At 37.0% G+C, this 22799-nt stretch overlaps 1 protein-coding gene across 13 annotated transcripts; it reads left to right on the top strand.

Moving 5' to 3' along the window:
• asb15a (ankyrin repeat and SOCS box containing 15a) lies at nucleotides 1–18533 on the top strand. Of its 13 annotated transcripts, XR_012400451.1 has the most exons (12): nucleotides 1–57; nucleotides 275–345; nucleotides 475–567; nucleotides 661–698; nucleotides 1110–1241; nucleotides 4440–4598; nucleotides 4669–4914; nucleotides 7742–7913; nucleotides 8370–8898; nucleotides 11372–11525; nucleotides 12457–12598; nucleotides 18064–18533. XR_012400451.1 is itself a non-coding variant. In XM_073943238.1 (11 exons), exons 3-11 carry the CDS (start codon nucleotides 479–481, stop codon nucleotides 18234–18236), a joined length of 1644 nt encoding a protein of 547 aa, XP_073799339.1. In that variant the 5' UTR covers nucleotides 1–57; nucleotides 275–345; nucleotides 477–478; the 3' UTR covers nucleotides 18237–18533. The 13 variants fall into 13 exon arrangements, 11 of the variants coding, with proteins under 11 accessions (XP_073799339.1, XP_073799337.1, XP_073799338.1 ...); XR_012400452.1 differs by lacking the exon at nucleotides 12457–12598 and having other exon boundaries at nucleotides 8356–8898; XM_073943238.1 differs by lacking the exon at nucleotides 12457–12598 and having other exon boundaries at nucleotides 477–567; nucleotides 4717–4914.
• The last annotated feature ends 4266 nt before the right edge of the window (nucleotides 18534–22799 follow it).

Below are 22799 nucleotides of genomic sequence, written 5' to 3'. Positions count from 1 at the left end.
AAAGTACTGGCACAGCAGTACGAGACGCGTGATTTCCCTGGAACTGTGTTTCACAAGGTGAGATTACAGCCTTTGTTTACTGTTCAGCGAAGCGTGAATGATTCATTCGAAGTGGCAGATGAAGTGTCGCTTGTGCATGCCCTAGTTCAGCCTTTCTTTGAAACTAACATAAAGTTAGTTTCTTGTGGTGTATAAATGTTGAATCCTGCGTGTTCAGCTGTTAGAACTGTAAAAAAATATTCATGTTTCTGTGAAAACAACTACCTTGAAAAAGAATTGAATTCGCTGTAAGTGCAGCAGAAGTGTCTTTCTGGAAACTGACCGTCCACTTCAACCTTTCATACAGTGAGTGTCATATTAAAATGTTCTGAGAATTTTGGGTATTGGTTGTAATATAACACTTGACATAAAAAACACATAACCTAAACAAAGTGATCATTACATGCTTCTATAAAAGATTGTATTCACCTCCAGAGAAATGGACCTAGATGAGGAAGATGAGCTTCTTGATGCTGCAATACAACTGAGCATTGAGGAATCCTGCAAAGAAATCGCCTCCCTCGGAAGGTGCAATGTTCATATACAAAGTTGCCTTTTGGAATAATGTCTTAGAAAACATTATGATATTACCATCTACTTTTGTCCTGCAAACAAATCCAGTGTGGAACACCAAAAAGTCTTGGATGCAATATTCCGAGGTGATACTTCCTTTCAGATTTTATGCTTGCTTTAACTGAATTAATTTCTACGTAAACATGGAATCAAAACACTTTTTTTTTCATATAGGCTTATTTTACAAGTCACCTAGAGTTAGAATAGTTGAGTTTTACAATTTTTAAATCCAATCAGATGATCTCCAGGTCTGCCGGAACCACTTTTAGCTTAGCTTAGCATAGATCATTGAATCAGATTAGCATGTTTCCCATCCTATTATTGTGTCATATGGCACAGCGTCAGAATGTCTGGGTATCTAAATGAGTCTATTTTCAAAAAAAAAAAAAAAAAGTGGTGTTACTTTTTAGTAGAGATAAATAGCTATGTTGGTAAGACGCTCTTATTATTAAAAAATGAAGAAGAAAAGTGCAAAATGCTCTCATCTGGCCCCACAGGTGACCTCTTTGCTCTGCAAGAACTGTCAGATTATCCTGCTGCATTCACTGAGATGGATACCAAGGGGTGGTACCCAATCCATAGAGCTGCTATCCAGCAGTCAGTGCAGGTGCTGGAGATGGTACTTTATGGTGAGCTAAAGCACACATTCTAATGCTAAAGCATACAAGAAGCTATATGTTTTTAAACAACAAATGAGAAATTAATTTTGAGTTCCTTAAGGTGGCTTCTGAGAAAAGCACGGTGGCTCTGTGTTTAGCCTATGTGGAGTTTGCATGTTCCACCCATCTGTAAGGCATTCATCTGGGTGCTCTGCTTCCACACACAGACCAAAAAACATGCAGTATAGTCGAATTGGATAAAGTAAATTGGCCCTGGTGTGTGTGTTTCCCAGAAGCCTGGTGTGTGTGCTTCAGTGGTTGCATGAGCAAGTGCACACTGATTATTTGGTTGTGGCAGGGAGGGCATGCATTACTAATGCATGTGCCAGAATAATTGGTGATTCATTTCGCTGTGGCGACCACTAATAAAAAAGAAAATGAGAATTATACCAGCGTTGGGAATGCTTTTCTGAAATAGCAAGTTACTACACATACTTTAACTACACTGCCTTGTTTAACATAGATTTTTTGCCTTGTTTCTAGCCCACATATCTAAATATTCTTAAATCAAAAAGGGTTTTCTAGACGAGCAAAAATATGGTCTTGTTTTAAGAATTATTGTCAAAATTAAGTTTTCCTTAAAACAACTAAAATAATTCATCGGGTAAGTGAAATAATCTTATGTCAAAACAAAAAAAATATTATTTAGCTTAACCCATTGGCAGATTATCTCACTTGTTTTAAGGAAAACTCAAAAAATGTTGGTACATTATTTTTGAAAACAACGACAACTCCATTTACCTCGAGAGAAATGGATCCATCAGGTGACCTAGATGAGCAAGATGAGCTTTTGCAATACAATTGACCATTGAGGAATCGTGCAGTAATCCCCTCTCCCGGGAGGTGCAACGTTAATATACAAAGTTGCCTTTAGGAATCTCGAAATAAAGCAAAAATGTCTTAGAAAACATTATGATATCACCATCTACTTCTTTCATGCAAACTAATCCAGAGTGGAACACCAAAAAGTCTTGGATGTTAAGCTTGCTTAAAAGGTGCAGTAGTTGATTGTCTTAAGAATTTTTGTTGTTGTTGTTGTGCTGGTTGAAAGTCTCTTCAAATTCCAATGATTAATGAAAAGGATCTAAATGTATTTATATGTATTTTTATATTCTGGGTAAGGCATAAGATTAAAAAATGTTCATCCAATTAAAATTTGTCAGATCGACAAATAACTCAATTACAACAGGTAACTCAAATTTTAAATTTGAATTTATGCACAGCCTCTTTAAATTAATCTATTTCAATGTAAAACATGAAATCAAAACACTTTTTTATAGGCTTATTTTACAAGCACCTAGAGTTGAATAGTTGAGTTTTACATTTTTTTAATACATTCAGCTGATTCAACATTCTTCAGGTCTGCTGGAAGCACTTTTAGCTTAGCATAGATCATTGAATCAGATTAGACCCTTATTTTACCATAAAATCATTGTGCTACGGCACACCTTCAGAATATTTGATTATTATGCCAGAATGAGAGTTTAGCTTTACAATTAGTTCTGAAAACAAAACCATTTTTTTGCTTGTCTAGAAAAGTAAGTTTTTTTAAGTAAAAAAAAAACATTTTTGAGGTGTAAGCTGTCAAACACATTTTTTGTCTATTATTGGACTATAGTTAGATTTTAGGTAACTGCTCAAATTTAAGCTAAACATCTATGTTTTGATGTCTATTTTTTTTTTAAACAAATTGCTTGGTGGGTTTAAATCTACCTCGGCCGAAAGAGCTTAACGTGCTGCAATTTAAGAAAACGCGCAATTACAAAAAATGCCAGCAAATTGATAAAGGATCTTTATCAGTTTGACAGCAAACAAATTACAAAAATTGCTGAATTTTCTCACAACAAAATGAAAATGTTTCTAAGAGACCCTAAAAGTGACGGACCCGGCTTTTCAGGTTATGGTTATTAAAATAAACACATAAAAAACTCACATTTCAAAGATCACCTACAACTTCACTGAGCAACAGGCTGTTTCTCAATATGTGTTCTTCAGCGATCTTGCGTCCTTGTGTTAATGTAATGTCATCATCAATCGCCAAAGTTCTGTTCCAAAACTCCAAAAGACTGCAAGAATGGAGGACGTGTGAATGTTCCCGCATGTTTTCTTGGTAGGAAGGATGATGTAGACTTGGATGATGCAGACTTGAGCATCGAACTCGCTCGAGAAGTTCCAGAAGTCCTTTCGGCGGGTTAAAGGAAGTGGGAAGCACAGAATTATGGATAGATTTATTATTAAAGTACAGAGATATAACTTGTTTACCTCAGGGGTTTCCCTAAATGAAACTGTGAAAGTAAACATCAGCATGAAAATCATAATTTAAGGATGTTTATTTAAGGATGTTTATTAAGGATGTTTATTTGCTGAAATTTGAAATCTGTTTGAAATTTAAAATCTTTTTTATTTGTATTGTGCAACGTATTATTAAATAAAATATTAAATCATTGTATGAATGATGTAATGTTTAAATGATTTTTTTGTTATAAATGCGAAAAGGCATCCGCTGCATAAAACACGTGCTGGATAAGTTTGTTGTTCATTCTGCTGTGGTGACCCCAGATTAATAAAGGGATTAAGCCAAAAACAAAATGAATGAATGAATGATGAAATGCATAATAGTCATGTGACCATCAAGAAGAACACAGCATCTCATTTCTTACAGGACACATTCTGTGTTCTCGCAGTCTCTCGAGTTCATTCTTCCGAGGTGACCTGGCAAGACCGGTCTCCACAAGAACACAAGGCCATTCTCTGCGTTTTTGGAATTGAGAAACAGCCATAGTAACGGCAAAGTGGCATTTGTCAAGTTGTTGGGTCCCCTTGAAACATTTCCGTTGTGTTCCATTTTTTTGTGTTGTGAGAAAATGCAGCGTGTTTTGATAATTGTTTACGTTTTATGAAAATGCAGCCCGTTTTTTTTTTTTTTTTTTTTTAATGTGTTTGTTGTGACGATTTGCAGCATGTGTGCTGTCAAACTGATGAAGATCTTTTCTCAGTTTGCTGGCGTTTTTTTTGTAATTGCACTTGTTTTTTAAATTACAGCACGTTAAGCTTTGTCGGCCACTGTATAAATCGCTTAAGTGAATGATTCAGTGACGCTAGCTTTATCACTGAATATAAAAAAAGACTGAATGACTTTCAAATCAAATATATTCATTATATACTTAGCTTCTTACAGGTTGAGTTTAGAGGAGGAAACCGCAGATGGAGAAACACCCTTGATTTTGGCGCTTAAAGCTGGGCTGGATGACAACGTTAGGACTCTACTAGAACATGGAGCTTCACCAAACAGGATCAACAGCAAAAATGAATCTCCTTTACTGTTGGGTAGGCTCTCATTTGCAACCACTGTAATGTCTTTAGTACTTTTATAATAAGTTCCTATTTTGTTTTGGAGCTGTAAGAACAGATTCATTTGAAATCGCCTTTACACTTCTATCACGAGGGGCATCGGTGAACCAAGTCTGTCCTAAACAGTGGACAGCCGTTCATGAGGCGGCCAAGGTGGGCTGCACTGATATCCTCACGCTCCTGCTACAACACGGAGGAGACGTTTCGGAGACAAACGAGCACGGAGTGACGGCCATAGGGATTGCTGCGGAGTACGCACAAGCAGAAGCAATGGACATTCTTATTCACTACGGTAATACTGATTGACCAATGTGTTTAACTAAAAAAGACAACATAAGGAGTTTTACAGCTTCACATTGTATATACAGAATACAGTGGAAATTAAAATTAGAGAACAGTTCATAAACAAAATAATCTATCATAAGTTATTTACTTATTTAATTTACTATAATCTTCTATGTTAAGCTGCATTCACACAATCTACATTGTAACAGCGCTAAAGAAATAAAGATGAATTGAATAAGCCAAAAAGAAACTCATCTTGAAGTGCATTTGCATTCTATCCAAAAAAGGATTATGTGCTGTGATACTAGTATCTTATTGTTATTGTAAATGTAAATCCACATGAAAAATTCTATAGTAATTTATAGTAAATATACTATAGTGTTTTTTGAACAGTACTATAGAAAAATTCTTGAATTAATCTGTTGAGGTAAATCTTTAGTTGCTATATGGTAACACAGCAACTATACTACTACAAATGACCAAATGCTGTAGTTTCTTAAAACTATAATGGGAATATTATACTACAACACTTTACTTCAGTAAAAACTAAAGTATGCTACAGTATTTATTACAGTTTCCCTGTATACTGCAGCACTCCTTAACCAAGAGTTGTGAAAACTATAATATATACAATATAATTCACTACTGTTGTCAAAAACATTATAGTATTTACTATAATATATATTTTTTTAAGTATATAAAAAATAAAATCTAAATTGTCTGAAATGAAATTGAATTAAATGCAGCATGCTCTGTTTTTCACTTTTAAATGCAATGTATAAATACCTTTCTCAGGCATAACATCATCGTGAAAATTTGTACAGCTATTAGTTGTGGCTATTGACCTTATTCTAAAATGCGGAAGTGCGCCTGTTTTCGCGATTGTCTTAGAACTTCCGATTCAGTCGCCAATGGGAGAAATGACTAGGAATAATAAACGGCAAAAAACAGTCAAACTACTTGCTCTACAAACAAATGTTTGCATTACTATACAGACCAAGTAGAATAATATAACAAGGAAATATCAGTTTGCAACATCAAACAGCGAAACGAGCAGTTTTTAATGTATAAAAATGAATGGAAGTGAATGAGACCGGAAGTCTCGTGCCAAAAAGATTCAAATGGCTGCGCCCGCTCGTCGGCGAAAAATAAGGTGAATATCATCCTAGTAGTGCTCTAAAACAGTATTTTACTGTTAACCACATATATTTACTTATAAAATAAAGGCACTTCTATCTATCTATTTATCTATCTATCTATCTATCTATCTATATAACATTTTTATCAGGTTTTGAATTTGACTGGCTTATAGCCGTGTGATAGTCTGCAAATAACAGCACTCGTGCAGCCTCTTAACCCTTCACCCTTGTGTATTATTTCGCCCACATACAGCAACAAGCAGAGGACACTCTACAGTTTGACGAATATTGCTGCTGTTGGACAACATAAAGTACTTTTGAATCTTTTTTAGGTGATAATGTAGTTGTTTATATTGCTGTTAATTTATAAGTATAGAACCTATTTTAATTATTTATCATTTCTGAGAGACAGCACACCGGCGGCCATTAGCCTATGTCTGAACAGAACAAAGACGGTTGGTGTTGTTCATCTAAAAGATGGCAACAGAGACCGCATAAAAAGCCTTAGAGGATAAAAACAGAGTAATTTATAACAGCAGTTGATCAAATTATTATTAAACTGGTAGGTGACTTTCTGAGTCGATCTCTCTCTTTTGTATGTTGTATAAATGTAGTGTATTGTGTGTAAGATGACTCACATATAACCATGCATAACCATGAGTTTTTGGTTGGCCATCTGTTTGTTTCTATTGAGTTTCCTGCTTTCGTTACTGCAGACTAGTTCAGTAAAAGAAATAAAGAAGAAATGCCCGCATGTGTATTTAATGTTTCTCCTTGTCGCAAACACAGCTGTAATCTGGTAGTGGTTTTGCTGCTTTGGCTTTTTCTGTGTTAACTAGCGTTACTGTGATCTAAGAAATACTCTGTAGACTGAGTCCATATAATCTTAAAATGTCATCAAAATCACCTGTTTTGTTATCACTTTAGACATCACGCAGGAGAAACATACAAATTCTAACTCTAAAGTGACGTGTGACTTAGCAACGATTTCTGCTGTTCTGACATCAGTTGCAGATATGAATGAATGGTGGAAGGAAGTAGTTCCTTTTTACAAAAAGGTTTTTAGACTCTCTGTTTGATTTTATATATATATATATATATATATATATATATATATATATATATATATATATATATATATATATATATATATACAAGATTATACCATCAAACTGTTGTATAAACGCAATATCACACTTGTAGCAGTATGGCTGTATATCGTTACTGGTGACACATTGCCAATATACAGCTATATCGGACTGCTACAAGTGAGATATTGCTCATATAAAAAGGGAGAAACAGTAAAGAACAGCAATGAACAAGCCATTTTATTATTTCAATACTTTCAGCTTCGAGGAACTGCTGTATCCTTTCTGCTATGTGATGAGGCATTGTCATGCATGAAAATTGTTGGCTGATTGAGTGTTGAACAGTGAAGCAACCATATGTTGCTGAAGGAGTTTCTGATAAACGTTTGTATTCACTCTTCCATGTATTGTAGCTAAGGGGTCCAACTCCTGCTGCAGAAAAAAATCCCCAAACCTGCTGTCAGATGGCTTCAGTCACTTTAGAATGGTTTATCATCTAGCAAATTTAGTGAAAACTGTCATTTTGCAGTGGATTGTTTTCTAATTTTGATCTCAGCTGTATATATTTACATGAGCTAGTAAACTAACAGAATTTTATAATCCACAGGTGCTGATGTAAATGCTCAGGCACCAAATGGAGACAGCGTGTTATATGATGCCGCTGGTTCTGGCAATCCGGATTGCATTGACCTTTTACTTCAACACGGGGCTGATCCAAATGTGGCTAGTCTTTCCCTACAGCTTCCAATCCACCGTGCTGCATACAATGGCCATTACCTGTAAGAAAATGTGCTAATGGTATGCTAGTTTTGTCACTCCTGGGCCCATATTCACAAAACTTATGCGGTCAGAAATCACATTTTCGTTAGTCCAGAAGCAAAATTGATAGATCATCATTTGTTTTAGTGTTTTAGTAATGCCAAGTAGTTTGTCATAGCAGTACTTTGGCTTAGTGACTTAAAAGTCCTCTTCGAGACTTTCAGATTTAGGCCTACTTTTCTTTTCAGATTTACTTTTATTTCTTTTTTTTTTCTATTTTTGTGTGAAGTTGATTCTCTGAAGCATGTATTACCAAACTACTACTGAAAAAGTTGTATATGCTTAGTTGTGTATGCTTAGTTATAAGTTACTTTTAGTCTTAAGATGCTTTGTGAATATGAATCTAGAGAATGATCAGAATACACAACATAACATCTACATTTCCTCATTGTCAACATCTAGTTTTCTCTTTTCAGTGCATTGAGAATGTTGATCCCAATAACCACGAGGAGAGCGCTCCGTCTATCAGGCCAGAGCCCGGTTCATGCAGCTGCAGATGGAGGCCATGTCCGGTGCTTAGAGCTTCTGTTGGACAAAGGTTTCGACGTCAATGACCTTCTAGATCCACAAGTGTCTGAGAAATACGGAGACCTGCGAAGGACTGCTTTGTACTTTGCAGTCTCCAATGGAGATGTGACTGGCACCCAATTGCTGTTGAATGCCGGAGCCAAAACAGACTTGGATCCTCTGCACTGCCTTCTAGTGGCAGTAAGAGCTGGGCGGTACGAGGTTGTCAGGATTCTGCTGGCCAGCCAAGCAGATGTGAACTGTTACTTCACAGAGGTCAATGACACAGTGTTTCCCACAGCCTTACAATACTGCCTGAGGGATGAGATGATGATGCGAATGCTATTAAACAGTGGTTATAATGCAGACAAATGCTTCCGTTGTCCTCATGATTCAACATGGGGCCGCTCCACAGAACAGACCAGCGAGCAGATTCCAGTAAGTACACCACCACTAGTGTCTTTGTTCTTAAATTTGCTTTTGTTATTAATGTATGCACACGCCAGATGCTTTTGGTAAAGGTACTGTATAGCTCAGATACAAAAAAAAAATATGGTGAATAAAACGAAAGAATCTTACTTCACTACTTAGGGAAATTTATTCATTCATTCATTTTCTTTTCGGCTTAGTCCTTTTAGTCAGTGTCACAGTGGAATGAACCGCCAACTTAACCAGCATATGTTTTACACAGTGGATGCCCTTCCAGCTGCAGTACTGGGAAACATCAATACAAACTCACATTCACACTCTTACACTACGACCAATTTAGTTTATTCATTTCGCCTGTACCGCATGTCTTTGGACTGTGGGGAAAACCATTGCAGAAAGAGGAAACCGACATCTTGCTGTGAGGCAACATCACTACCCACTGCTCCACCGTGCAACCTTCAGGGAAGTTTATTTTTATGTTAATTTTGAGTGGAACGTGGTTATGATTGACCATGGCAGGTTCCACATTAGCTAACACATGATTTACCACTGAGAAAATTCCTAAGTCACCATAAATAACCAGAGTTTTCATACCTCAGTCATCTTTGTTTTGAAGAACCCCCCTTTTACCCCTGTTCCTCCTCCCTTTTCTTAGATAGGCCGGCACAGAAGCCCAGTGGTAAGCACTGTTGCTTCACAGCAAGAATGTCACTGGTTTAAGTCCTTACCAGGCCAGTTAACGTTTCTGTCAAGTTTGTCTGAGTTTACATCTCCCTGTGCTCATGTGTGTTCTCTGGTTTCCTCCCAACCTCTAAAGCAGGAGTGCCCAAACTTTTTCAAATAAAGGGGCAAAAACCAAATATCAGCCGTGGGCCGAAGGTAAATACACCATACTATATTACATTAAAGTTGCCATGGGTGAGTAAACAGTGCAGTTCGATGTTAAATACACTAGACAAGCAGAATCTGCCTCTAAGTCTCTGCATTGTCCTCAGGTGACAGTATGTACAGTCATTCATTCATTTATTTTCTTATCAGCTTAATTTCTTTATTAATCCGGGGTCGCCACAGCAGATTGAACCGCCAACTTATCTAGCACATGTTTAACGCAGCAGATGCCCTTCCAGCTTCAACCGGATGTTGGGAAACATCAATATACACACTCATACACTATGGACAATTCAGCTTACCAAATTCACCTGTACCGCATGTCTTTGGACTGTGGGGGAAACCGGAGCACCCAGGGGATACCCACAAAAACACAGGGAGAACATGCAAACTCCACACAGAAACGCCAACTGACCCAGCCGAGGCTCGAACCAGCAACCCTCTTGCTGTGAGGTGACAGCATTACCTACTGCACCACTGCGTCGCCCACAGTTTGTACAATTAAACTAAATCTGATTAATTACAAAAATTCATTGAAACATTTAATTTCAATTAGCTGTTAACAATAAAACAAACAAACAAATAAAAAATTACATTCGATTTGAAAGGACATTCTCTAAACCAACTCTATAATTCGTTCCCTCTTCTCAGATGGGATTGCAGGCCAAATCAAAGAGCCCTAGTCTGGGCATCTCTGCTCTAAAGACATGCGACATAAGTAAATTGACTAAACCAAATTGGCACCACAGATGAGCTTTTGGACAAGAAGAATTTCTCTACAGCAATCCCTAATTTGTCAGTAGCCATAAATAAGCAGGGGAGTTCTCAAGATTTACCTGAGCTCAAACTCCCCTCTCAACCTGAAAATAAGAGGGAGCCCCAGGCTTGAGGATCTTTTGAGCTCAGGGCTCTCTCCCGGGACAGCGTGGCAAACAAACGCTATCATAATCAATCAGCTGAGTGTGAACTCTTGAAATAGGATAAAAAAAATCTCTTAATAATTAATCATTCGCATGTCATTCATCTTTGAAAGACATATACATGTATTTTGGATGAAATTCGAGAGAACTCTGATCCTACTAAGACAGCAATGGTCCTGACTTGGTCCAGAAAATGAACTTTTACCTTGTCAAAACAATCCGTGTCAGTGGTTCAACAGTTTCTATACAAAGCTCCAAGATCACTGTTGTATGATGCCACTTCAGTGGTTCAATTTGAATATTATAAAGCTACAAAAATACTTTTGTGAATTTTTTTAAACGTGTGTGTTCACAATAGTTTGGTTCTCTTGGGTTATTTAAGTCACTATCGAGCCATTCTATGACCAGACAGGTGAATATGGATCAGAGTGATTAGAAATTGTTTTCAGCACAGAATTCTTCTGCCTGTCAAGTTTAGGCAATCCGTGATGGTAAGGCACTTGTGAATGTGGCATTGCCATCAATCTGTTGATAATTTGAGTGTTCTGTAAAAAAATAAATATCGAAAAACGTCTCAAAAATGCTAATATTTTATTATGGTCCATATCGCATGTTTACACTTTCATTAAACACATTGTATTTTTATTTCTGTTTCTATCTTCTTCTGCATTCAGTTTTGTGATTTCATCAGCGTGTCCTGGCTAGTGCAGTTTGCAGCGAGAGCTGTGCGGGTTCTCCTCGACTACGTCAATCATGTTCCCATTTGCTCTAAGCTGAAAATGGTTCTTAAGAAGCATAAAGACTGGGCTGAGATTTCAGAAATATTGGGTAAGTACCATAAACAGTTCTGGATTTGACACTTAGAGTCCATATTAAAGTGTTATGGGATAGTTACCATAGTTACTAGGGTCCATATTTATGTTATTTGGCAGCAAGGTGGAGCAGTGTGTAGCACAATCGCCTCACAGCAAAAAGGTCGCTGGTTCGAGCCTCGGCTGGGTCAGTTGAGATTTCTGTGTGGAGTTTACATGTTCCCCCCTTGCTTGCGTGGATTTCCACTGGGTGCTCCGGTTTCCCCCACAAGTTCAAAGATATGCTGTATAGGTGAATTGGGTAAGCTAAATTGTTCGTAGTGTTACCAAATAAGTTGGTGGTTCATTCCGCTGTGGCAATCTCAGATTGATAAAGGGACTAAACCGAAAAGAAAATATTTAAATAACAATGTTTTGCTTTAAAAAATTATTTTGTGGGCAACACGGTGGCTCAGTGGTTAGCACTGTCACATTACAGCAATAAGGTCGCTGATTCGATGCCAGTTAGTATGTCTGTGTGGAGTTTAGATGTTTTTCCCATGTTCATGTGGGTTTCCACCGGGTGCTCCGGTTTCCCCAACAGCTTATAGATACAGTATGAGGTATAGGTGAATTTTATAAATTAAATTGGCCAAAGTGTATGACTGTTTGTGTGACTATGAGAGTATATGGTTGTTTCCCAGTACTGGTTTGTGGCTGGAAGGGCATTCACTGCATAAAACATAAACTGGAATATCATTCTGCTGTGGGCAACCCTGATAAATAAGGGACTAAGCTGAAGGAAAATGAATGAGTGTTTTTTGTTTTGGTCGTCTTCAATCAAAATCTTTCCATTTGCTGCTGCATTTGAAGTGGTGGTCCTTCTTTGTTGATGTCAGTTTGATTACTTCAGCCACAATATTCTTTTTTTAACATATTTTTTGTGTGTTTTCACCTTTAAATGATAGGACAGTAGAGAGTATTGACAGGAATGTGTGGGGAGCAGAGAGAGGGGAAGGATCAGCATAGAACCACGAGGCGGGAATCGAACTCAGGTTGCCGAGAGCACCAGAGTGCATGGATGCGTCCGAAACTGCCTATACTCAGTAGGTAATGCATTTGAATTTAAACATACTACTTGGCCGTTAGAAAAGTACGTTTTATACAGTATGAATGTGAAAAGTATGAATGGAATACGGACGTACTACATCCACCATTTTGTCATGGTCATGTGACCTACCTGGGCCAGTTGCGTCGCCTCACTTCCATTCATGAATTCTCTCGCTGGGCATTATGGGATAGCGCAGCGTGCATGGGATGCACACTACAGAATCTCGCCGGAAGTAGTAAGTCATCCGGGTACTTCTCGCATAATGAACCGCGGAATGAACCGCCAACTTATCCAGCAAGTTTTTACACAGCGGATGCCCTTCCAGCCGCAACCCATCTCTGGGAATCATCCACACACACACTCATACATTGCGGACAATTTAGCCTACCCAATTCACCTGTATCGCATGTCTTTGGACTGTGGGGGAAACCGGAGCACCCGGAGGAAACCCAAATGAAGGCTGGGAGAACATACAAACTCCAAACAGAAACGCAGAGGCTCAAACTATTTTATTTTTTATTTAAAATAAAGACCATGATTTTCTCATGATTGTAAAATAAAGGTTAAAAAAAAGTAAAAAAAAGTAGGCTATTTCCTAAACATATGGTAAAACAACAATAATTATATTATCTGTAAGTTTACTGTTAGTTAAAATCTTGTACAATTGTAACCTTTCAATTTTTTTCCTATTTGAATATTTCCCAAATGATATTTAGCAAAGAAAGGAAATTTTCACAGTATGTCTGATAATATTTTTTTCTTCTGGAGAAAGTCTTACTTGTTTCATTTCGACTAGAATAAAAGGTGTTTTAAATTTTTTAAACACTATTTTAAGGACAAAATATTAGCCCCTTTAATCAATATTTTCTTTTCGATAGTCTACAGAACAAATCATTACAATGATTTGCCTAATTACCCTAACCTGCCTAGTTAACCTAATTAACCTAGTCAAGCTTTTAAATGTTACTTTAAGCTGTATAGAAATGTCTTGAAAAGTATCTAGTCAAATATGATTTACTGTCATCATGGCAAAGATAAAATAAAAGTTATTAGAGATGAGTTATTAAAACTATTATGTTTAGAAATGTGTTGAAAAAATCTCTCTGTTAAACAGAAAACAGGGGAAATTTAAACAGGGCAGCTAATAATTGAGGGGGGCTAATACTTCTGACTTCAACTGTATATACAGTTAGGTCCATAAATATTTGGACATTGACAGAATTGTAACATTTTTGACTCTATACACCAACACAATCGATTTGAAATTAAACGATCAAGATGTGCTTTAACTATCAGCTTTAATTTGAAGGTATAATTTGCTTGACTGATAGTGACAGCTCTAAGGATCTCTTCTTGAGAGTTGACAGTAATAGATTCTAAATGCTATAGCACACTTGAAATGAACTCTGGACCTTTTATCTGCTTATTGTAATTGGGGTACTAAGGGAATACCACACACCTGGCCATGGAACAGCTGTGAAGCCAATTACTTTTGGACCCTTAACAAGTGGGAAGCACATATGCAAACTGTTGTAACTCCTACAGCGTTTACCTGATTTGGCTATAAAAACTCTCAAAATAAAGCTGACAGTCTGCTGTTTACACACATATTTGTTTCATTTCAAATTGATTGAGTTGGTGTAAAGAGCCAAAAAATGTTAGAATGCTGTCAATGACCAAATATTTATAGACTTAACTGTACATGGAATGGTGGACTTGAATTGACTTTATATTTGTCCTGGTTACAATAAGGCACAGTAATGTGGTTACATCAGAATACAACTGAAGTAGAGTTATTATATTTGAGACATATGTTTGCAATCCGTCATTAACAACATTATTAGACCTTTTTTTCACTGGTAAAATCAGACATTTGTCATAATCAGATTACCTCTTGCATTATATCAAGATTTTATAGCCTATAGTAGCTAGTTTTAGTGACACTGTTAAACATGTAGGCCCAATACCAATTTTATTTTTGTACCCTTACCCCTTCCCTTTGGCCCTTAAAACCGAGGGTGAAAGGGAAGGGCTTTAAAATTTACCCCTAAGAACTGGGACAGCACTACAGCACCTGCCATCACATGTAATTACGATCTCTTGCTTCATATGAGATCAGATGATCGCGACTGCTGTAGTTATTCCAGATGTGTTATTTTTTGGTATTGATCTTCAGGAAATCACTGAAGGAATAAATTATGTTATCATAATAATCTTATGAGACAATAAGAATGTAACTGTACAGTGCATTTACACCGTGGCCACATTCATCTATGAAAACACACCAAAAACAACATTAACATTATAGCAGACACTGTAAAAAGCTTATTCCCAGCCCCTAGACATTACTGACAGGGTATTCCAGTTTCAGAAAGTTGTGGGACTATTATACAGGAAATAGTATTATGGATTATGGATTAAAAAAATTTGCTTAAAAAAAAAGCATGATAGTAAAACACGAACACGGTTATGAATATATTAAAACGTGTTTGTTGTAAAAATTCGTAATAAAAAAAAAAAATTGTAGATCTCCTTACTTACAGGAGCTGCGATCCTGCTGTTGTGGCTGGTGTATTCTGAGCAATGTACTTTCAACTTGGTTTCGAGTGAGGTCTTGAAAAATCTTCATTCGAAGGGCTGTTCACTCCTTCCCCTTAGCCCTACGCCTTCAAGCTTATTCTCATGCACAACACACTGTGTTCGCTATGAAAGAAAAAACATATCAAATACTTGTCGTAATCATAACTCTAAAATGCGATATGATCATTTAAATGTGCATTTTTTCAGTTTCACTTTCCTTGCCGAGTGAGCTCATGTCATGGCCACTTTGAGAAAAAAAAAACATACATGCAAATTACACTTCCCGCGAGGTTCCCAAACGATCGCTCTGTGCAACAAACGTAACGTTATTTACAACTTTTTACATGTTATTTACAGCCTATGCAGGTTCTGTTCACTAAAGTAGACATCATTTACGAAGCACATGCCCTCTGTAGTAAACACACAGCTCATGGTCAGCTGACGTGTGATCTTTACGGCTGCGAATAAGTCATTACATGAAAACAGAAATTACATTTTTGGGTGAATTATACCTTAAGCCTGGTTTATACTTTTGCGTCAAGTGACCGCCGTAACCCACGGCGCATGCAACGCGCGTAGCTGTGCATTTATACTTCTGCGCGCTGTCTCTGTTGGTCTGCATTAACACTTCCGAAACGCTAGTTGGCAGTGAGGTGTAAATGTTCCTCTGTGTCGAGTTTCTTCGCTGCTGTTTTGCTTTTCCTGAACACTTCCGGGATGTACAAGTGGCTCAAACTCGCTCATTTTGAGGCAGGAACCGGCGGACGTGCAACAACTTTAACTATGGTTAACTATGGTTAACTTTAAATATGGTTATGAGGTAAACACAAAACAAAACTTTCCATCCGGAGCTCCTTCACGGGACTCCACTTTTGTAAACAATCGCTCCATCAGGCTCACACCATTCACGCGGCTCTTGGTCCCGCCCAGACTCGTCAGCGCTACCAAGCCGACCAGTCACAGAGCTTGAGCTACGCGTCGTTGCGACGTGTAGTTACATTTTTAAAGAGGTGCACGTCAGTGGCGAAGGGCTATGCATCAGTGCCATAGCATACGCCGGCGTTTGATGCAGAAGTTTAAATCAGCCTTTACAATAAGGTATAATTCACCTTATAAGTACAGTATGTGACCCTTTTAACACCATTTGGAGGTGTCTATGTTGCTGAGCAATGTTTATAAAACAATGTCAAGACTTTTGAAACCGCCTATGTGCTTCTCTCCTGGGGGGTAGATGTGGGACCGGAGGAAACCCATGCTAACACGGGGAGAACAACAGACATTATATTATATTATACACCATAAAAACGACTTTCATATTTCCAGCCCTCAAAAGGCTCTGATTGGTCAGCTAACATAATAAGCTGTGATTCGCGGAATTGGCTCCACGTCAAACTCCTACAAGCACGCTGTTTTGTGCTGTGTAAACAGTAGCTGTTAGCTTTACCAGTTTGCCTGAATTAGACATAAGATGAAGAGGATATATATGAACCTCACGCCTGCTCTCTAAAATAAAATCTGACAAGTGTCTTTCATATATATTCGAATTAAGCATATATAAGTAATATGACACGATCACAAATCTTTTGCGAGTTTGTTATTTGAGATGTAGAACGCACAGAAAGCTAACGTAAAGAGGGACACTGGAAGCGGCCAGATAGACAGACAATGCGCTGTTTATGATTGTGGGTGTTTACAGAAGTTTAACTGATAAATATGAATTTGTAGCTGAATTGTTAGCGGAGCAAAACAGCATTTCCCGTTCTTTACATCTGTGTTTACGTCCTCTCCACAACATACCGTTAATGTAATAGATCAATTTTACCAAATAAAAATAACAAAAAATTTCACAAAAGAGATTCTGGAAGCTATCCTTTGTCAAACGCTAGCTTTATATATATATATATATATATATATATATATATATATATATATATATATATATATATATATATATATGTATATATATATATATATATATATATATACACACACACTATATGTATAGTAGTATAATTCTCTGGATCATTCATTCTTTTCAGCTTAGTCCCTTTATTAATCCGGAGTCGCCACAGTGGAATGAACCGCCAACATATTCAGCACGTTTTTACGCAGCTGATGCCCTTCCAGCCGCAACACATCTCTGGGAAACATTCATCCACACATACTCATTCACACACACATTCATACTCTAAGGACAATTTAGCCTACCCAATTCACCTGTACCGCATGTCTTTGGACTGTGGGGGAAACCAGAGCACCCGGAGGAAACCCACGCGAATGAAGGGAGAACATGCAAACTCCAAACAGAAACGCAGAGGCTCAAACCAGCGACCCAGGGACCTTTTTGCTCTGAGGCGACAGCACTACCTAATGCGCCACTGCGTCGCCTCTCTGGAAAATAATTTAAATTAAATCGTAAGCACTTCTGTCTTTGCGTCTTGTCCTTTGTTAGCCCAAATACAGAAAATGAAAACACTCTGTGGAAATAGCAGCATTTAGATGGTATTTTAGCTTTCTCTGCTGTAACATCACAGCGCCTCTGGCCATGCCTTGTTGCTGCACAGGCACATGGTAAATGCGCGTAACCTGTAGCGTATGGCATCTCTCTAGCTTGGGTGTATTTTTTGTAGTCCCCAAAATTCCCTAGCTGTAAGCTTTGCTTAGCTACCTCTGTAAAAGCCAATGTCTTCCTTTGCATTTAACTTTGAGTGTGTTACATTCAGAGATGTTGTCTATGTTCACAAAGCTACACATCAACTTAAGATTAAAATAGGATATTGTTTTGAACCACTCATTTAATACAAAAACAAATGCCATATCATTAGATGATAAAAATATGATAAAAAACAACAACAAAGAAACCATGTTTGATTTTTTCCCCCAGGGAAACCACGTTCACTGCAACACCAGTGCAGACTGGTCATCAGGGGACAGATGAGCCCAGAAAGACTGGGCGACCCAGACTACATAAACTCAGGTCCATTCCCACCAGGACTAAAAAGCTACTTAACATACAAAGAATACGATCTGTACGGGAGAATTATTTATCAGGAATGATGGTCTCTTGTAAATGTGAAGGCGCAAGCACTTTGAGTTTAAGTTAGAAATGAATATAAAGTTGACATGACCAGAGATTTCTCGTGTTGTAACTCATGGGTTTAAAACAAAAACTTCCATGTTAAGTGTTTTTAGCACTTTGTCAATGAACACGGAAATGTGAATATTATATCAGAGGACTTTGCCTCTTAAGCAAAGTTTTTTATGATATTTGTGCAATAATAATAATAATGTTCAAGCTACTAAGAACAACATGTTTATATCAGATAAATAATAAATGAATTGATGCCTGTTGAATTCAGACTGTTTTGTCCTCAATAAGTAAACATTCAAGATGTTCTATTTATTTACATTTTAACTTTTAATGTGACACTTTCAAGGTGCACACGCTATTAGTGATTACAAGTCACATTTAAGCACTGCTAAACAGTGGTGACCTGCTTTATCACAATTGAAGTAACTAAAACAGGTCATATCTATTCATAGCTTTATGCGCTGTTAACATCAACAGGCATGCTCGGCCACTTGTCAAGGAGAAACCTTTGACTTATCCATTATCACAGACTCACCACCTCACTTTCAGATAAACTGCCAGACGCATTAGATGTATTCGTAGTTTACAATGTTCTTATCAGTTTGTGTTCAAGTACATATGATTGTATTACCTGATAGAGATTTTTTTATAACTTTTAAAAAACGTAAGAGTATCACGACATCGCAATGTTTGAATCCCACTGAACAATGGTTAGGCAATCAATTTTATTTTATTTATTTGTTTTTTTTTTTGGTGTAATAGTTCTGGATGTCCTGAAATGTAAGTTTACATATAGTTTATTATTAGCTAATTTAATACTGCATACAAATAATTATTATAATAACAAATATCTGACAAATATAAATACCAGAACACAGTGTTGGGGAAAGTTTCAAGTAATGCATCACAATATTAAGTTACTCTCCCAAAAAAGTTACTAATTGTGCTACTGTTCGTTTTTATGGAAAGTAATGTGTTCTGATCTCTTTCAGAACTTACAGATGTTTTTTTTTTACTTTTTTCATTAAACAACCACTCATATAACCTACACCTTAATTTACCTTTAAAAAATGTAGGATAACATTATATATGAGAACTTTCTGAGCCCAGAGCTATACATGCTGTATATACAGATTTATGAAAGCATGTAAAAGAACGTGTTTGTTACTTTTGTACATTTTGTGTCGTTAGTTTAAGTAAATTCACTGTCTATTGAGATTACAATTTCAATAAAACCTAAGATTAGGCTACAAACATTAAATAATTTATATTAACACAAAAACAGATTTTTAACCTTTAAAATGTTTAATAAAAAAATGAACAGTAAGATGCTAAAAGAAAAATCCCCAAATCTAAATAAATCTCAGACTAAGGTAATATTTATTATGCACTATATAAAAAAATAATAATAAAAAAATCAAGCAAAGTAAAAAAGTAACTCATGTAACATTTTTCTCAAAATCACTGAAACAATATGACCTATTTTTAAAAGTATTGCGTTATATGCGTAATATTATTACGTAACGTGCATTACTTATAACGCGTTACCCCTAAAAATGCCAGAACATAACTATATGTGTAGTACACTTAAAAAGATTTAGTAAATCTAATAAATCTTTTTTTTAAGGTAATTGTAAACAATTTATGTGGACTGAATTTAAACAAATTAAATTTAATAATGTGATTCAACTTAATATGTTTGAATTCAGCTTATAAAAATAGTTTGCAACAGTTTGAAATGCACCATTATTTTTTTTTTACGTAGGATCAGCACCTAGTGGTTAAACAAGGTGTTGTAGTCCAAATTCAAAATATTGAAGAACGTTTTTTTGTTTTTTTTTCACCTGGACCCCCTCTCCTCCATCTTGATGCATAGGCAAGTTTCCACAGTTACAATGTTTGGAATATTTTGATGATTTTACGAAAAAAAAATAAATAAATTCTTGTGAATCCACCTAACATTTATGGAGACTGCTACAGTCCTCCTGAGGTCAAATGTTTGGCTGCATTCACATATATTGAGGAAGCCTTCAGGACAGAAATGAAATGCAATGATTTGCATTAAGGAAACCAGAGGTGCTGAAATGTAATTGAGGAAAAATGGCAGTCGGTGGTTACATAGATCAAATACTGACATTCCGACACACAACACACACTTTTAATTGAAAATGTTTTTCAAATAAATATTAGCATGGTATGTTTCTTAACTGAAAACATATATATATATATATATATATATATATATATATATATATATATATATATATATATATATATATATATATATATATATATATATATATATATATTTGTATTTTTAAACTTAAAAAAAAGTCAAAAACTCTATTTTGGTCATGCCCAAAGCTTTGAGTTTTGGAGCGAAACACATTATGCTGTGTTCAAACCAGACGCGGATTGTGCGGATAAATCGCGATATTCGCACGTAAATAGCAGCGTGAACATTTGAGTTTACTTGCTTTATTCACACGTCAAATTCACTTCAGAACAGTCACGGATTCGCGTGATGAGCAGTGCTTCTGTCTGCCTGGTGACTCTAGCTTTGTTGCTAAATGGCTAACATGAATTTTATTAAGAAAATAACAGTGTTTATGTGCTTTATGAAGGCTGAAAAACAGCGTCGATACGTTTAAGGCCGTGTCTGAGTCCACTAGATCCTTTCAGAGGTGCATTCAGCTCTGTGAGTTCATAAACTTCTCCAGAAACAATACCTGAATGACGGAGGCTTTCAGCGGTGCTTCGACTGAGCTGAGCCCAGTTTGATGAACTGTTATCAGGGTCGGCTGGAGGATTTCCCCTGGGACACCAACAACAGATGCTATATCACAATCACGCCCCCACAAGGGCAAGCTCCTGACTGGTTAACGCAGCGCGAATGTCCGCCCAAGATCAGATTTTTGAACTCCAGCGATTTGCATTGACGTAACATGTAAATCACTCACGCTTGACGCGTGTTCAGCATCTGGTGTGAACGCAGCATTAGGCTTATTCTTGTGACCTCACCCCTGACCCAGAAATAGCTGTGTTTTGGTTGGTTTACCATGGTGGTAGCTAAAAACATGATTCTTTGTCTATGGAAAAAGGCATCAAAATCACTTTTTAAATTCTGGCTTTCTGAACTCTCCAGCACATTGACTTAGACACAGACTTAGACACAATTTTTATTGCTGGTTTCAAGCTACATGGAAACCTTTTCTTATTTATCTGTCCGATACAAGTTTAAAGATAGGACCCTTTCATTGTTTGCAAGACTATATTGTCTCCACTGGCCTTGTTAACCTATGTGTAAAACTGGAGGAACTGATCTTTTTTTCTTGTCTTTTTTTGTTAACTTTTTCTTTTCTGTCTTAATAGTTGTTGTTCCTTTTTTTGTACGGCTCTGTTTCTTTAAGGTCAAAATAAAAAAAGAAATATATAATGTAATGTAATGTGTATTTATATAGCGCATTTATTGTGTATGGCCATACACCCAAAGCGCTTCACAATCATGAGGAGGGTCTCTTCACACCACCACCAGAGTGCAGCATCCACTTGGACAATGAGACGGCAGCCACAGGAAAATGGCGCCAGTGCGCTCACCACACACCAGCTATTGGGGGAGTGGAGAGTGATAGAGACAATTCGGTGGATGGGGATGATTGGGAGGCCATGATCGTAAGGGCTGATTGAGAGACTTTGGCCAGGAGACTGGGTTTACACTCCTACTCTTAACGAGAAGTGCCATGGGATTTTTAATGACCACAGAGAGTCAGGACCTCGGTTTAATGTCTCATCCGAAAGACGGCGCCCACTGACACTATAGTGTCGCCTTCACTGTACTAAGGCATTAGGACTCACGCAGATCACAGGTTGAGCACCCCCTGCTGGCACCACTTCCAACAGCAACCTAGTTTTCCCATGTGGTCTCCCTTCCTCCAGGCTCAGCCCTGCTTAGCTTCAGAAAGCAACCGGTCTTGGGCTGCAGGGTGATATGGCTGTGGCCAAAAAAAAAAAAACTTACAGCACCTTAATATTATATATATTATATTTAACACCACATCTGTATGAGCTTATCATAAATGTAACTTCTTTAATCCATATAGTGTAACTTAACATCATCATAGTTGGGTAAATTTGGAGCGCAGTGAACTGGAGAGTACCACAAAGATTTTCTTATGGTATTCTTATTTATTAAATAAATAAATGTGTGAGATCAACAACAGCAGCCAGAAGACAACATCAGATTTACTGTCCCGCCCATTGGCGCTGCATTACAAACACCTTGCTTTATAAATGTAAATAGGTTTTCTTTTTTTTAACTAAGATATTAAAAACTTAAGGAATTAAGGTGCTAAATAAGGTGTGAAAATTAGATTAGTTGAGCCATCAGGTCTTAGTAGCTCTAAATAAATTCATATTTTTTCTGTAATCTCTGTGTCCTCATTAAAAGACACCATCATATGCAGATTTTCATGTTTCTCAGTTGTGTACCCTCCCCTTATTTTGCCTCACCAGCTACCCAGATTAGACTA

The sequence above is a fragment of the Danio rerio genome, chromosome 25 (genome assembly GCF_049306965.1).
Source record: "Danio rerio strain Tuebingen ecotype United States chromosome 25, GRCz12tu, whole genome shotgun sequence".
In the NCBI taxonomy this organism is placed as follows: domain Eukaryota; kingdom Metazoa; phylum Chordata; class Actinopteri; order Cypriniformes; family Danionidae; genus Danio; species Danio rerio.
The sequence above is the reverse complement of the archived record's forward strand: the minus strand, read 5'-3'. Positions and strand labels throughout refer to the sequence as shown.

Excerpts from the sequence above, each read along its gene's own strand:
- asb15a (XM_073943235.1), top strand. The coding sequence starts at position 479 with ATGGACCTAGATGAGGAAGATGAGCTTCTTGATGCTGCAATACAACTG. Across the intron at positions 1,242-4,439 it reads GCTGGAGATGGTACTTTATG|CTTCTTACAGGTTGAGTTTA; the intron begins GTGAGCTAAAGC and ends TTATATACTTAG. Across the intron at positions 11,526-18,063 it reads TGAGATTTCAGAAATATTGG|GGAAACCACGTTCACTGCAA; the intron begins GTAAGTACCATA and ends TTTTTCCCCCAG.